This window comes from Seriola aureovittata, chromosome 18, assembly GCF_021018895.1.
Source record: "Seriola aureovittata isolate HTS-2021-v1 ecotype China chromosome 18, ASM2101889v1, whole genome shotgun sequence".
NCBI classification, from domain to species: Eukaryota; Metazoa; Chordata; class Actinopteri; order Carangiformes; family Carangidae; genus Seriola; species Seriola aureovittata.
Genome location: NC_079381.1, coordinates 6,138,586 through 6,153,970, shown reverse-complemented (window position 1 = coordinate 6,153,970; position 15,385 = coordinate 6,138,586). Strand labels below are relative to the sequence as shown.

The following is a 15,385-nucleotide window of genomic DNA, read 5'->3' as shown; positions in this document are numbered from 1 at the left end:
ATATTTTTATCCTTTAATCATAGCTGGATGCTGTAATGATTTATTTCAACAGTTCGCCTTTAATAATTTATATTTTACATGTGAAGTTTTGATTTGTACCTTTGTTGCTAAAGAAAGAACTGCGCTTCAGTGGTAATGACTCTGTTTATGGGGGTCTTATAAAAGCCTTTGGTTATAAATGTGTTGCTAAATATACTTTAACTCTTCTCTTGTTTTAACAGGTGTCCTGCTCTAAACCTGCCTTTCAGCATGGCTGAACATGGCATCCCAAATTCACCAGCGACTGTCGCTCAAAACATGAATATTTGTCCTTTCTGTTCAGCTTTTCTGTACTCGAATATGACAAACTGTGGCAGTGCTTCTCTTTGTAAATATGTGACTCTGCCAAGGAACCCTGGCCAAGGCCACGTGATCGGTGGAGAGTTGGAAAGAACCACAGCATCTGCAAATTAACTGGACGAGCAGTGTGTGCAGCATAAACAGCTTTTATCTCCTGCATTAGGAGGAGCAGGGAGAAAAGGCAGGGGGTTGAGCCTGTGGTAATTGTGGAGCAGATGTGACATGAGTGTGGGCAATCTGCGAGACCCTTAACAACTTCAATACACCCAACTGATTACAATGGCTCCTGCTGAGAACATGAGTGTTCTCTCTGCCGCAGATCGCTGTCCCAACTGCAGCTCCTCCACCCACCCAGAGGTGGATGTTACCAAGGTGGTGGTTCTGGGGATGGTGCTGGTGGTGTTTGCAGTGTTCGGGGTCCTCGGTAACATCCTAGTCATCCTGTCAGTGTTGTTCCACCACCACTGGCGCTCTGTGACACATTACTTCATTGCCAACCTGGCAGCAGCAGACCTTTTGCTCAGCTCCGCCGTCCTGCCCTTCTCTGCCACCTCCGAGGCTCTGGGCAGATGGGTGTTCGGCCGCTCCTTCTGCAGCGTCTGGGCCGCTCTGGACGTGCTCTGCTGCACTGCCTCAATCCTCAGCTTGTGTGTGATCTCTATCGACCGCTACCTTGCTGTCAGCTACCCTCTGCGTTACCCTTCTATAGCTACGGGACGGCGAGGCCTGACCGCCGTGGCTGCTCTCTGGGGACTCTCGGCAGCCATATCTGTGGGCCCTCTGTTTGGCTGGAAGGAGCCCGACCCGGAGGATGAGACGGTGTGCCGAATCACAGAGGAGCCCGGCTACGCCTTGTTCTCAGCATTAGGATCTTTCTACATACCTCTGGCCATCATCCTGGCCATGTACTGCCGTGTGTATACCGTGGTGAAGAGGGAGACAAATAACATCAGGAGGGGCAGTAAGGGGGAAGGGGTTGAGACTGAGGGGGTGGTGCTGAGGATACACAGAGGAAACGCTGCTCAGACGGGGAAGCAGGAGGATGACGAGGGGAGCGAGAGGCATAAACGCTCCACCTTTTCCCTGCAGCGGCTACTGAAGCTCTCCAAAGAAGAGAAGGCAGCCAAGACTCTTGGCATTGTTGTCGGGTGCTTCGTTCTCTGCTGGCTCCCTTTCTTCCTGGTCTTACCCATCGGTAGGTACATCCTCACCTCTTCTGCTCTGAACCTGTCACAGCCCCGGTTTGTACCTCATGTATTTGTTTAACATTCAAGTCACAAAGCTGAGTGTCTGTTTTTCTGAAGGACAACTCCCTGGCAATCTTTCAAAAACCCAGAAAAATCATTGAACAACACATAATGCTGTTTAGAATATATTTGTAGAATGAAAATATTCCATCTGCAGCGTGGTAAAAAGACTATCAACCTGCTGAATTCTAAGTAATATTGCAAATAAAAGTGTCATTATTAGATACAATTATCTAGATTAACTGTTACTTTCCATTAGTCCAGATTTTCATACACAAGAAATGTAAGAAGAAAGTGGGTTATTGTGTATGAAAATATAAAATACCAGAAAATAACATTAAAGAACATCTTCAAACCGGAGATGTAGAGGTGTACTCCAGGGTGTGTCATCAGGTGCGTTCGTTTTGGACTTCAGATGACTTGATGGTGCCGGTGACTGCAGGGGTGGAGTATGAAGGGACTGAGACGAAACCTATATGTACCTACTGTTTACTCACCCAAAAAGCTGGTCTGAAACATTTTCAGGCTAGGCACAAGTTTACATCAGTGCTTTGACTCATAAAATAAAATCAAAGTTATGTGTTATGAAAATGTCGAGGGCGATGAGTGAAGGTGTTCGGGGGTGAAGTCACAATTGAAATACCTGCTAGAGCAACACTTTTAGAGAGAGAATAAAAAACAAAGCCCACCAGTGAAAAGAAAAGACACATAAAGGATAACAAGGACATTACTACGTTTACAAAAACAAGCTCCTGAACTGAACTGAACTGTTTTTACAGCTTTCTTGCTAGAAATGAAAACTAAAGTGCTGGTGTCCACATGTAAACTAGAATTACTGCCTGACAGTTGTACGCCTCCGACAACCAGCCAAGTTGCAGGAAATGTGGTCACAGTCTCCCCTTCATGAGCGACTGCATTGAATAATGTCCAGATGTGTTTTTGCAGGGCATTGTGATGTCACAGTGAAGTTGACCTTTGACCATTTGGCTATAAAATATCATCACTTCATTTTATCCTTATGGACATTTGAGTTAAATTGTGTCATAATTAGTGTATGAATTTGTGGGTTATGTCCAAAAGCATGTTTTGTGACGTCACAGTGACCTTTGACCTTTGACCACCAAAATCTAATCAGTTAATCTTTGAGTCCAAGTGAATGTAAGTGCGTAATATGAAGAAATTCCCTCAAGATGATACAGAGATAGCGCGTTCACAAGAATGGGTCGGACGGAAACATAACGCCTCCGGATCTGAAGTTCTTAGAATAAAACCGTAAAACACATCATGCACGTCAGTGAAGCCTGAAGCCAATCAGGAAAAAGTTCAGTCGTCACAGAGGTGGTTCCCAGTAGGAGAGCAACTGCAGCACCTGACTCAGAAAACTGCGGCAGCCTTGGTCCTGCAAAGTTTTACAATCGTGTGACATGGTGAGGTTCTGCAGCGCTAGTGAAAGTCAGACAAAATATCTATCCAGCATGTATTGTTTCAAGCCCAGCATGGATCACATTAAGTCCGCACCGCAATAGTGGAACGCACCTATAATACCATGGCATGAAACTCCCTACCAGAGAGGGCAGTTAAACGAAAAGTTTTGAGAAACAGGGTTTTTGGAGGATTGGAAATTGTCTTGAGATAATTTATGATGTGAATTGACTTGACTTGCCTTAATTTTATCTTTTAGAATAAAACAGATTGAATGTAACGATAAAGCATGAGAGACACAAACTGGGGCCTTGAAGTGATTCATCTGATATTGAAATTTTTGAGTAAATAACATATTTTCTGAATTTGAAAAGGGGATTTGAATGATTCAAGAATTAATTAATGTCATTAATTAATGTCATGATGAAGAGCTTTAATGATTACTTTGACGCTGCTTCACTCTGAAAAATATATAAAATGTTCATTTGAATTTTAGCAGAAGCAATAATGAACTAATCAAGGTTGTTTCTGCTGTTCCAGTAAAATTTCACAGGAGATACGAGCTTCAGTTAACAATATCAGGAGTTCAGGAAATAGGTAAATGCCCACTAAGCCAGACAGTCTTAAGTTTATCTTTGATAAATTATACCTAGATTTTGTCAGACTCTGTCGAAGAAGATGATAACAGTGATGTTATCAGAGGTGTTAGCGAGGACAGAAACCAACCATTGTGAAGATTAATCTAAAATCTTAATTGCCTTCGAAATAACTCTCATGGCTTGACTGAGATAAGTGACTGTCAGAGTGGGCCGAGTGTATTTAAGGGTAACAGTTTGTCAGCAGTTACCTCCCAGGTCACAGATGGTGAGATCGTTGCTGAAACATGTATTCACTCACTCAGACTGTAATCTCACGGAGAGAGCGACCTGTATATGATACAAGACGGAGGAGTCGTGGATTAAACACATCATCTGGCAAATAATATGTGTTATCTTTCACTCTTTTCTTCCCCAGTGTTTACATTCATAACCAGCCATATTAAAACCTCAATGTGTAATCCAAATGTAAACAACAGGATTGCAGTTCCAATGACTGGAAGCTGTTGTCACTTCTAAACAGAATAACAAGTCTTTTAATAGAGGGATTAACACTATACAATAAGTAAATCTAATTTAATATACTGTATATATTATCATATTATATATACCACATAGTCTTAGTCAGTGAATGGAGTTTGCTCTGTTGTCATGGAGCTGGATCTGTTGACATGCGAGGTTAATAGTTATGATTTCAACCATATCAACTGTAGATCTTTTTTTTTTGAAAGCACCAGAAAAAGGTAGTGAGTGGACCACAAGTAGGGATTTGTTTAGTCAAACTACTATTTCTAACATGCTAACATTTATTATTTAGCACTAAATACAAAGTACAGCCTAGGCTGAATGTCAATGGTTTTACAGGTATTTGGTCATAAAAGTTCAAATTTGAATCTGAGATTGAAGATTGAAAAGCTAAAGAATCACCATTTATTACAGTTCATCCTGAGGGGAGCATGAATTTTTTACCAAATATTATTGCAATCCATTTAATAGTTGTCAAGACACTTCACTGGGAACAACAAATTAACCACATGGTGGCACCAGAGAACGAAACAAAGTCTCAGTTCTACACACGGCCCACGTCTTTGCCCATTTTTGGATTAACCGAGGGTTAGGTGGAGTCAGGCGCTGCCAAGGCGGCAACAGTGGAGTAGCTCACTCTGAGCTTCAAAACCGCTCTTCAGATACGTATGGGTGACATCATGCTATGCTATGTCCAACTTTATATACAGTCTATGGATGCTACAGGAAAGGTCAGGGGATCGCCAAAGAAATAAAGAATGCAGCTTCTGGGCACCATGAATATCTGTACCAAGTATACGGCAATCCATACAATAGTCATTGAGATGTTTCAATCTGGAGCCACACTGCCGAAGTAAGAGCAGCCCTCCTGTAGCTACAACTACTGTGATACAAAAGCTGTTGCCCCCCTGAGTCATTTGTATAATGTTGCTTTATGATACTTTTTACTCTGAACGCAACATCAGGCAGGACCGTCCTCCCTCCCCACCGTGCCTCGACTCCACCGCTCGAGTTTCTCAGAAGGGACATGAAGAAATTCAATTACAAGCAACCAGACAGACCAAATGAAACACCACATCGGAGCAGAATAGGCTTCTACTGTGAGATGAAATGGAATGAACCAAACTATTGCTCCCTCTTATGAAAGCTGTTACAGATAACAAGCATGGGGCTTAATGGGCTGTAATGCTAGGAGGCATCCTCAGTCACCCGACAGACGGTCATCCGAGAATAGTTATGCATTTCAATTGAGACAGACCTTCATGGCTCACAGCACAGCGCTGATTCTAGCTCTGAGGCAATGATAGTCTGAGATTCCCAGACTGAGAGTGTGAAAAACCACTGAATATTTTATTTTTCATTAATTCTGAGCTCTTCAGATGAACAGCCTGTTTTGTGTTGAAGCACTTTCTGGCTGCCCACCTTTAACTGTAGGTGCAACCATGCTGCCATCACTTGCACAGTATGCTGACAGAGCTCATAATAGGAGGTGTCTGCGGCTCCATACACACAATATGAAGCAGTTATGAATCACTGCTTTTATCAGAATTGGTGAAAATCAGACCAATCAGACTGAAATTTAACAACTTCTATTTTCTCCATCAAGATATTTTTGGTCTTGTACTATGAACTTGCATGTTTATTAGAATAATATTTACAAATCTGCTCCACAGATTTGAATAACGGTCCCTTGAACCGTTATTCTTTTGTGTTTTGATGCATCAAAATGTTTTCCAATGATTTATTTCCAAATTTTTGGAGGCGTGACTTTTGTGTAGTTATTGTAACCACATATAGAAGATATGTGCACATATCAACTCCTAGCAATCCTGTAAAATGTAATAGCATTTGAATAATAAGATGTGCTACATCAACATGATTTATGTAAACATGCCCTGTGTGTGAGTTTTCCTATAAAGCCTCTGATGCGTTTCTCACATTGTGCATATCTTTGAGGTCTAATGTGTGAATGCATTTCCATCGTCATAAAAAAAATTTTCAGAGCCATTTTAAAAAAATAAATAGTTAATCCTACGCTCTGTACATTTTGGATGTATTACAAGAACTGCATACCGGACTCAAAATGGGGCCCACTGGCTCGCATAAAAGCTGCTCACCAAGCACACGAGCCAGAAAAGTTTTCTAGCCTCTAGGTTTTTGTTCTGTGTTGTGTGGCCACCTGCACATGCACATTTGTGTTTCCCATGCGTTTGCAGTTCAATGCGTCTTGTCGACCATTTTTACGGATGTCTTTTTTAAAATGGTGATCTTTAGGGATTACTTTCCTTGCTATACTGTGAGTGGCCACTGGGACTAGCTAGCAGCAAGGCTGAGTGGAGCTGGCTTTGTGCATGGAAGCATTGTCACATTGAAACCAAGCAGCAACCTCCGGGGCTGAAAAATGAAGTTTGTACGGAGGCTATGTCCATCTTTATTTACAGTCCACAGTATGATTGAAACAGAAAACGATCTCACTCAGAAGTTGGACGTACACTGTTGTCTGAAACATCTTTGTATCCTGTAGTGTAAAATTTTCACCTAACTGGACCTAAAAGGCCCTAACTGGGAAAAATAAGTCACGGTATAAAGTATATAAAAAGGAGTGTCCACATACTTTTGGCCATGTAGTGTAACTCAGTGGTCAATTTTCTATATATTTTTTATCAATTTATAAATATTATATATGATATGACGATGAAGATGAATATATTATATATATATATATATATATATATGAAAATCAACATAATCCAGACTTTAAACTATTTTCATAATACTTTAAATTCAGAGGCCTGTTCAGCCTTGGCAGATGTAATGGCTCTCTTAAGTGCTTTCTGATTCTTCCTGGAACATTATGTGTTAGTGCTGTATTAGTGTCTCTTTTAATTCATATTTTGATTTGTCTGTTTGTGTGTGTTCTCTAGGATCCATCTTCCCATCCTGTAAGCCCCCTGAAATCATCTTTAAAATAACCTTCTGGCTGGGTTACCTCAACAGTTGCATTAACCCCGTTATCTACCCGTGCTTCAGTCGGGAGTTCAAGAAGGCCTTCCACAACGTGCTCCGCGGTCGCTGCCTGAGAACTGCCAAAGCTCAAGGACACACCACCACCTATCTCTCCAGTTCAGTCCCCACATCTAATTCCTCTTATCCCTCAGCCCAAGACAGTGCCACTGTTTCCTCATGGTGTTGCTGCAGGGCCCTGACAGCGTCCTCGCCATCTGTCGGCAATCCCGATCAGGCTCAAAGTGCACAAATCCAGAGTAAGACTCTGCTGAAGGTGTGGTGTTTCTCAGCAAGTCGAACTCCAGTGCCGCAGAATTCCTCCACTCACGGGTCAGCTAAGGTCTTGCGTCTTTCTCTTGGGGTTAAAGGAGAGGCTGTTTGATTGGTGTGTTGAGGCAATGTAGGAACTGTGAGCATCCAATCTTGTACAATGGTTTTGCCTCGGAGGAAACACTTACAGTATGTAAAACTTTCCTCAGATATATTCCTCAGAGGCATCAGAGTGCATGGCCAGCTGAAAGTGACATTTCTACAGAGGGTAAGGTTGAATTAAGAGTTCATGTCTATTTCAATACCTTGAGAGTTGAGTGTAATATTTTGTATACACTCAAGAACCACTATTGAGCTGCTAACAAACCGGACACTCATCGTAAAAATGTTCAAGAGAAGCTTCTCAGCACGTGGAAGACTGAAGTATGAATTTACACGAGAGAAAAAAAACATATCTAAACCTCTTTCGTGAAAAAATACAAGCCATTCTTTGCAAGTAAGGACATAAGGTTAGCATGGATAACCATCTGTGTTTAGCCAAGAATGAAAGAGATAATAGCATCTCATTGAAAAGAGATTATAAAAGAACTCCAGAGACGACGCTTCTTTATATACTAGTGGTGTTTCTGCAGATTGCACAAAATCCCTCAAGGCAGAGATTCTCATATGTAAATTGAAAGTGGAATCACATTGTGTAAGAGCGTGTGTATTATATGTGCTTTATAAGGGACTAAACACGGAAATTTTTCACAGAGAAATGACGGTAAAACCTTACACTCCTTCATTGTACCTCTGACGGCTTAAATGCTCATTCTTTGTTTTTGTTGTGGCTGTGTCAGAGATGTTAATGTTTGACATCATTGCTTGTGCTGGTGTTACATACATGAAATGGTGTCAGATGCTTTTCTCTTAGTCTTGGTGATAGACTATTGATGTGTCTTCCCCATGCAAACACTGGAAAATGAAATCATTCACTGGCTGTTTAAAACTGATGCATGAAGAATTCAACCAGCAACTGTCTGAGGTCCCTGTTCTTCTGTAACTTGAATATGTGTGTTGTCGTTAAAGCTGCATTTGCGGATTTGTGGCCACTAGGAGGCAGAATAACTCACCGTCTTGACATATTATCATCCTATAACGCTGTTATTATTCAGCAGAGCAACATTACCATCCCATTTTGAGTCATGTTTCTGTCCACTTCAAGAATATTAGTCCAACAATCAATCTACTTTTAGCTCTTGATGGATTTGGACCAACTCCTGTGGGAAATATCTGGCTCTTTAGCCAGATTATCCGCTTTCTTCACAAGCCTGTCTCTTAATCTGCCATTTGGTGCTGGGCAGGTAGTCAGTTTATCTGTACCATGAAACCAAAACAATGAACTGCAAGAGGCCAAAAACTGTGTGGGTGCACTATTTTCATGCTCTTACTCCACTCAAATGCAATATGAAACATAACTGGCAGAAGTGTGTGGGAGCATGTAGTATTTATTATTATTATCATTATTATTATTTTTAAAAAGTGCATTCATTTGGAAGCATTTTACAGTCATCTGTCTGTATGAGAATAATAACATGAAAGTGTAATTTACTGATCATTGGTTAAATTATTGACGAACTGGTGGACAGCCTCCCTGCTGCAATGTTTGTGCTGAGGAAAGTCATCATTATCCATCATTAGACTTGCACCCGTACACAGAGCTGTACAGGCACAGGTCTTGATGGACTGTTAATTAAAACATTACTTATTTTAGTGCGGCTGCACATGAATTTCTATTTGTTGCTTTACTTACTGTGGGGTGGGTTGTTGGTATTCAATTCACAAAATCCCGGTATAATTACTTTTGTGATGTGCAGGAGTTGGCCCGAATATAAAAGGTGACATCATGAAAGGAATATTCATTTTGAAGAAACTAAACTGCTGTTTCCTCTGGGTAAAGACATGCAGGCCAGGTTAATTGGCGACTCTAAGGTTAATTGGTGACTCTAAATTGCCCGTAGGTGTGAATGTGATTGTGAATGTTTTTTTGTCAGCCCTGTGATAGACTGGTGACCTGTCAGGATGTTCCCTGAGACCCTAAAAAGATAAGTGGTCTATCTAATGAATGAATGAATAAACTGCTGTAATAGAAGCTATAAAAAATATATTACTACAGCCTTTAAAAAGGGTGAAAGATTATTATAACATTGGCCAACTGAGAATTTGCTTTCAGCAAAGGGTACAAGTAGACCCTCATCAACATTGGCCAGGAGATTCAACAAATAACATCTGTCTGACCAGTCACCACAAAAACTCAAAGCTTTGCAAAGGGTAGATTTCATTACAGGTTGATTGCATTTGATTGCATTATATCCTATTTATGTCTATGGTGTGCCAACCCACTCTTTGTCTTTATTGAAATGAGCTGGTTTCATTAATTATCCGTATCACACAGAATTCATAGAAATACATGATTCACCCTGTGTAAAGATAATGTGTGTGTGAGTGTTTCATTTAAAAATCATGACATGAGCATTGTTTAATAGCCTTAAAAAACATGTTTCAAGTGTCTTATCTTTCTTAAAAAGTTGTCACACGCCTCTTCTTAGCTCTTAATCCTTTGCTTTTCCCTGTTATGAACAGAGTTGTTTTTCTTTGCTGGGCTTGGATTAAAGGCATTTTTTCTACCCCACAGACTTCATAACAGTGATGAATACCTGCGAAGGCTTATCTGTGAAATGCAGGATGTTGAAACATTTCTAGAAGAAATATAATTTGTCATTTCACAGTCACCTAAGGTTAGGGTGCAAGTAAGAAGTTTCCATCATTCTGCATTGCTTTTTGGGATTTGTACAGTGGCATTATAACTGCTCAAGAGGATAATGTCTCTGTCTAAACTCTTGTAAACTCTGTAAGCTCCAACACTTTACATTTATGTAGCAGCTAAACTGTCTCAGATAACTAATAACACGCAGCTCTCATTTCTGCAGATTATGCAGCCGAGGACTCAATCTTACGCTGCATTAGGCAACAAGAGGCAGAAGGAGATATGCTGACATTTCATTAGAGAGGCATGACTGGATCCAAAAAATATATATATTAGCATATACTATGACATTTCACGCCAGGACAAATGTATCTAAAGTTTATATATTCATTTAAATCTTCATAATGTCTGTGAGTAAACATAGAACATTTATTTTCATCTCCAGTGACCACGAGTTTGAATATTAAACCAACAGACACAATCCATCCTTGTGGGTTTTTTTTGTTCAAATTCACAGCTTATCACTGCAGCTGCTGTATTTGCTTTTTAAAGAGAAAAGAAAAACAAAAAAACTCAAAAAATAATGTTTCACAACAAAATATCAGGACTAATAGAGGCAGAGTCATCAAACCTCTGCTTGTTTACTGTGTGTGTGTGTGTGTGTGTGTGTGTGTGTGTGTGTGTGTGTGTGTGTGTGTGTGTGTGTGTGTGTGTGTGCACCAGTATATGGTTCAACATGTCTGTGAAGAGCAGTCAGGGTTTGTTGTGTCTGCCTCCATCACCTCAGATATTCATGGAAATTCATGGAAATAAATGCATCAGATTCCTATTAAACATGCGGCTGTCATTTTCAAAAAGATTCAAACAGTGTTGCAGGTGCTGTCATATCAAGGCAGACACTGTTGTAATAAATGGATCCAGGCTCCCATTACTGGAAAGACAAGCTTGTGCCGTGTAACCTGATCAGCTGGCTTGGCAAAGTGAAGTTTCATTACAAATGGCAATTATGATTAATAACGATGTTGAACAGTGAGCGAAGCAGATGACGAGAACTGCAACTGCATCGGGAAGTCAGAGGCCTCATCATTTGCGATGAGGAAAATGTCGTTTGTGTATCAAGTTGGAAGACTTCCCTGAGACCTCTCCTGAGTCTCCTCTCCTCACAGTATGTCCAAGTCTGAAATTTAACTGACTCTCTCAGATGCGTTAGCATTGATAACTTGTAGAAGTAAGAAAACTCCCAATTGTTTTGTAACTACACCTAATCCACCCACTGCTTAAGAACTTAATGAAACTCTCATATGCAAAAAGCTTTCAGGTGTAACGTCATAACACAAGTGTGTGCACTAATGTCTGAGCGAATGTGTTAGAATGAGTAGTCCACTTGCAAATTCTACTTGAATTTATCCACTGTGTTGTTTACTTAAATAATTTTCTGTCTCATTGAACGTGAAAATAATGTGTTGTAATACAAGAGGTGAAGAATTCTTCCTGCCAAAAGAAATTAAATTGGACGAAGCGGTTTTATTTCATGGCTCCTGAATGATCTGTCGCCTTCCCATTTTTCCTCAGTGTATCAACAACCAAGAACACAGGCCACGAAACGATCAACAAAACCCTCCTTAGTCCTCCTTAGTCACCTACCACCACAAATAGAAACTAAAGCTACGTCCACACTACCACGTTTTCATTTTAAAAGGAAAAACAGTCTCCATCCAAACAACCATTTTAGCTCTGTATCAGAAGTAATCTCTGTCCATACTATCACACCTAAAAACGCATATCACTGTGCATGCATGAGCCAGTGTAAACAGGAAGCAGACTGACTACTCTGCAGTTAGTAGTTACTCATGGGATATTTTCATTGTCAGGTTTTACGATTGATAATACTGAAAGCAGTATTAATCAGAATTTGTTCATTGTTTGCTAATATGTTAGCATTCATGATAAAAACCCATGGCTGTGTGTCTGTTAGTTTGTTTTGGAGTTTGTCTATTTGCCAAAACTCGATTATGCAGCTTTAAAAGTACATCAAAAGAATATTCATGTTTCTTTGTCCCATCATTTATCAAATTATTTCAGCAGACATGCAAGTCAGTATATGGTCCACAACCAACATATTATACAGTAATGTTGTCCATGATGTTGCAGATACACACAGTTTCCATCTTATTCCTAGCCCCATGATACTTGATGTGAATTATGGGTGCAACTTTGGGTTCAAGCATTTGTTAGTTAGTTAGTTGTTTTTGTGAAAAAAGTGATGTGGGAACACAACATATGACATCAGCATTTTACTCTTGATGGGATTATGACCTACAATAGTGGTCTTGAACGCAATGACAAAGTAAGTAAGTTTAACATTAGTTTAACATTAGCTAAAATGTTAGCTTAGTTAAACAACATAAACCAAAATCAGAGGGATTATTTCTGTTAGTTGTGTTTTTTGCATCACCAAAAGAACTGGCTTACATGTGCTTTTAGACAGACAAGGTTATGTTCCATCGCCTTCAACAAAATTCACACTTTTCAGGTTGTTCATCACCTCACTGTCATCGTGGCAACAGAATCCATACAGCAGCTAAATTCACTATTGAAGGTTACTTTTTATTTGGGTTGTCCTCTCATCCCTCAGTAGTTGAAGGCAGAAGTATGATCACATTGTCCTGTTAAAGAAGTGACTCTTACAGGATGTATCATGGTTCTGTAGGAATAACCTGGCAACAGCTACACACCTGTTTTCACTTGTGTTCTCTGATTAGTCCTAATTTCAGGGCTGTGCACAGACTGTATATATATCTTTATCATTCTTACATAGAGTCTGGTGGCCTTGTGTTATTTCTTGCACAGCTCCTCCAAACTTCAACCTGAGCAGAGGTTTAATCATTCAGAATAACTTAAGCGGCTGTGTGGGTGTGGAGGTCCTTAAAGACCTTATGGAAGAACAAATCCTGCAGCTGTTCCATTCATAGTGAAGAAAAAAACACTGCAGACTGAACACCAACACAAACAAGTTTTTTTTATCAATATATTCCAGTGCTGCCATGAAATTCAGTGATTTTATTGCAGACTGCAAATAATTTACCTCTTCCTATCACCTTTTCAGTGCTGACATGTGGAATTATTAAAGCTCATTGTGAGTGTATGTGTGTGGACTTAATAACTGATTTTCTGTTGGCAGCTATGAATACAAATTAATTAAGACTTAAAGCCTCCACATGTGAAAAGAAGCGAATACCATAAGATGCATTTAATAGTCATGTCACTAAACATTTGTTTTAATAGCAGTCAGTTGCCATCTGGCATATTGAGTTATCTTTCCTGCTTCATTCAAGTTGTTTCTGGCTTCATCAGCTCTGCGTATAGTCCCTGGACATAAAATCTTTTTATTTTCTCCTAAATTTTGCAGCTGTCAAATGTTAAACAACATTATTTCACAGTAGTTGAGCAGAGTGATGGACTTAAAGGTCTTGAGTCCCTGTCATAACAGAGTGTGTGGATAAAAATGATGCTGTGATCTGTATTATAGCCACTGTTTGACTTCAAGCAGAAAACAAGCAAGCGCCATGTTTGGACTCATTTCTGATGAATGAAAAGGTCAGTACACTTGTCAGGTCAGCGGTCCCATCTCGTCTTATGTTATGCTAACAATTGTGACAGCTCAAGTGTTCCTTTTAAATAAACACTGAGCTGACGGCAGGTTTGTGTCTAAAATTCTTGTCACCTTCGACAATGTGGGAAAGTAATTAGCGCTTCATGTGGACCTTTTCATTTCTCGGAAAAACCAGAAGGTTAAGTGTAAAGGACAGTGTTACAGGGTTGATTCAATTACAGAAATCTTTTCTCAGGTACACTTGTCATCAGGTGTTTTGGTATTCAAACCTTAACCTTTGTTTTTATTCTCTCAGTTATTTGAGATCAGAAAATCTAATTATTATTGTAAACTGTAAAGCAGCTTGTTTAGTCCATAGGGCCAAACAAAGTCAAAGGCATTTTTTTTTCCCAATATACACTCAATAACAACAAAGTGAAAACATGGTGTTCCCTGGACTAGGTGGTTTGGTTTTTGTGCTGACAGGCAGTGTGAATATTGGGATCTCATATACACAGGTCTGTGCCTTTCTAAACTGTGTCCTATCACTCCAGTCTGCCACAGGTGGGCTCCAGTCAATTTGTCGTCACACCTCAAGGATAATTAAAGCAAACAGCAGGTACCTGACCATAGTCTGGCAGCAGAGGAAATAAGACATTTCAGTTTTTCATTTTTCTCATTGTCACTGTGTCATGTCATTATACGCAACCGAGTGTAGATTGATGGGTAAAATTTTAGTTTTGTACATTTAAAATTCAATCTACAGCACAATAAAGTGTGCAAAAAATTGAGGGGGTTTGAATACTCTCTGAAGCCAGTGTATTTATAGCTCTGAAAAAATAGTTTAGGCACTGTAAAAGAGACTATTTAATTTCAGAGTATCCATAATTGTAAATGTAACTGTCCAACAGCAGCAAAGCATTTAGCCACTGCTTGGTACATGCTGAGCATACAAAGGTATAGCAGAGAGGTGGATTACTTTTGCTGCCACATGGGTTTAAGTAGTTTCTATAATAATGTATAATGTTAAGTAGGCTTCTTTTATTCAAGCACAGTACTATTCTTAAATACAATTTTGTGACACCTGTACTTGACTTAAACTTTTCATTTTATGCTTCTTTATACTACTATTAATATTGTACTTTTTTTAACAGCTATACTTACAACATATGATTAGCCTTTAAAATATACTATTTGAAGTTTAAACCAGTAGTTGCCAACCTGGCTTGGAATCCATTGCAAAACATCATGTTTTAGATGTATATGAATTGGGAGCAGTTTGAACAAAGCCAGCCCCAGCCTTTATGGGGTCCAAAGCAGAATTGGATTTACTCAAGGGCGTAGGTTTGGTCTCAACATTCGTAGGGCCGCAACAATTCCACTACCCCGCCAAAACACAGAGATTGACTTTTTAATGTTGTCAAAAAAAATTGGTTTATCAACAAACAGTAAATATCTCAATTTACATTCAGAAATGTTCATTCGCAAATGTAATATATATATTTGTTTAGTCTCTATATATGAAACATATGTAAATATGAAGTAAAATCAAATATGTATATACAGTATAGCCTGTATATTTAAAAATTACATGTGAAACCTGTTAGAAATTGAATGTCATATATTGATATATATGTCGAGC

At 39.5% G+C, this 15,385-nt stretch overlaps 1 protein-coding gene across 2 annotated transcripts; it reads left to right on the top strand.

Moving 5' to 3' along the window:
• The first annotated feature begins 232 nt into the window (after nt 1–232).
• Nucleotides 233–10,594, top strand: adra1ab (adrenoceptor alpha 1Ab). Of its 2 annotated transcripts, none has more exons than XM_056402843.1 (2): nt 233–1,534; nt 7,054–10,594. In XM_056402843.1, the coding sequence occupies exons 1-2, from the start codon at nt 619–621 to the stop codon at nt 7,515–7,517; spliced, it is 1,380 nt and encodes a 459-aa protein (XP_056258818.1). In that variant the 5' UTR covers nt 233–618; the 3' UTR covers nt 7,518–10,594. The 2 variants fall into 2 exon arrangements, with proteins under 2 accessions (XP_056258818.1, XP_056258819.1); XM_056402844.1 differs by lacking the exon at nt 7,054–10,594 and adding an exon at nt 3,549–3,978.
• Nucleotides 10,595–15,385: the final 4,791 nt, after the last annotated feature.

Excerpts from the sequence above, each read along its gene's own strand:
- adra1ab (XM_056402843.1), top strand. The coding sequence starts at position 619 with ATGGCTCCTGCTGAGAACATGAGTGTTCTCTCTGCCGCAGATCGCTGT. Across the intron at positions 1,535-7,053 it reads CTTCCTGGTCTTACCCATCG|GATCCATCTTCCCATCCTGT; the intron begins GTAGGTACATCC and ends TGTGTTCTCTAG.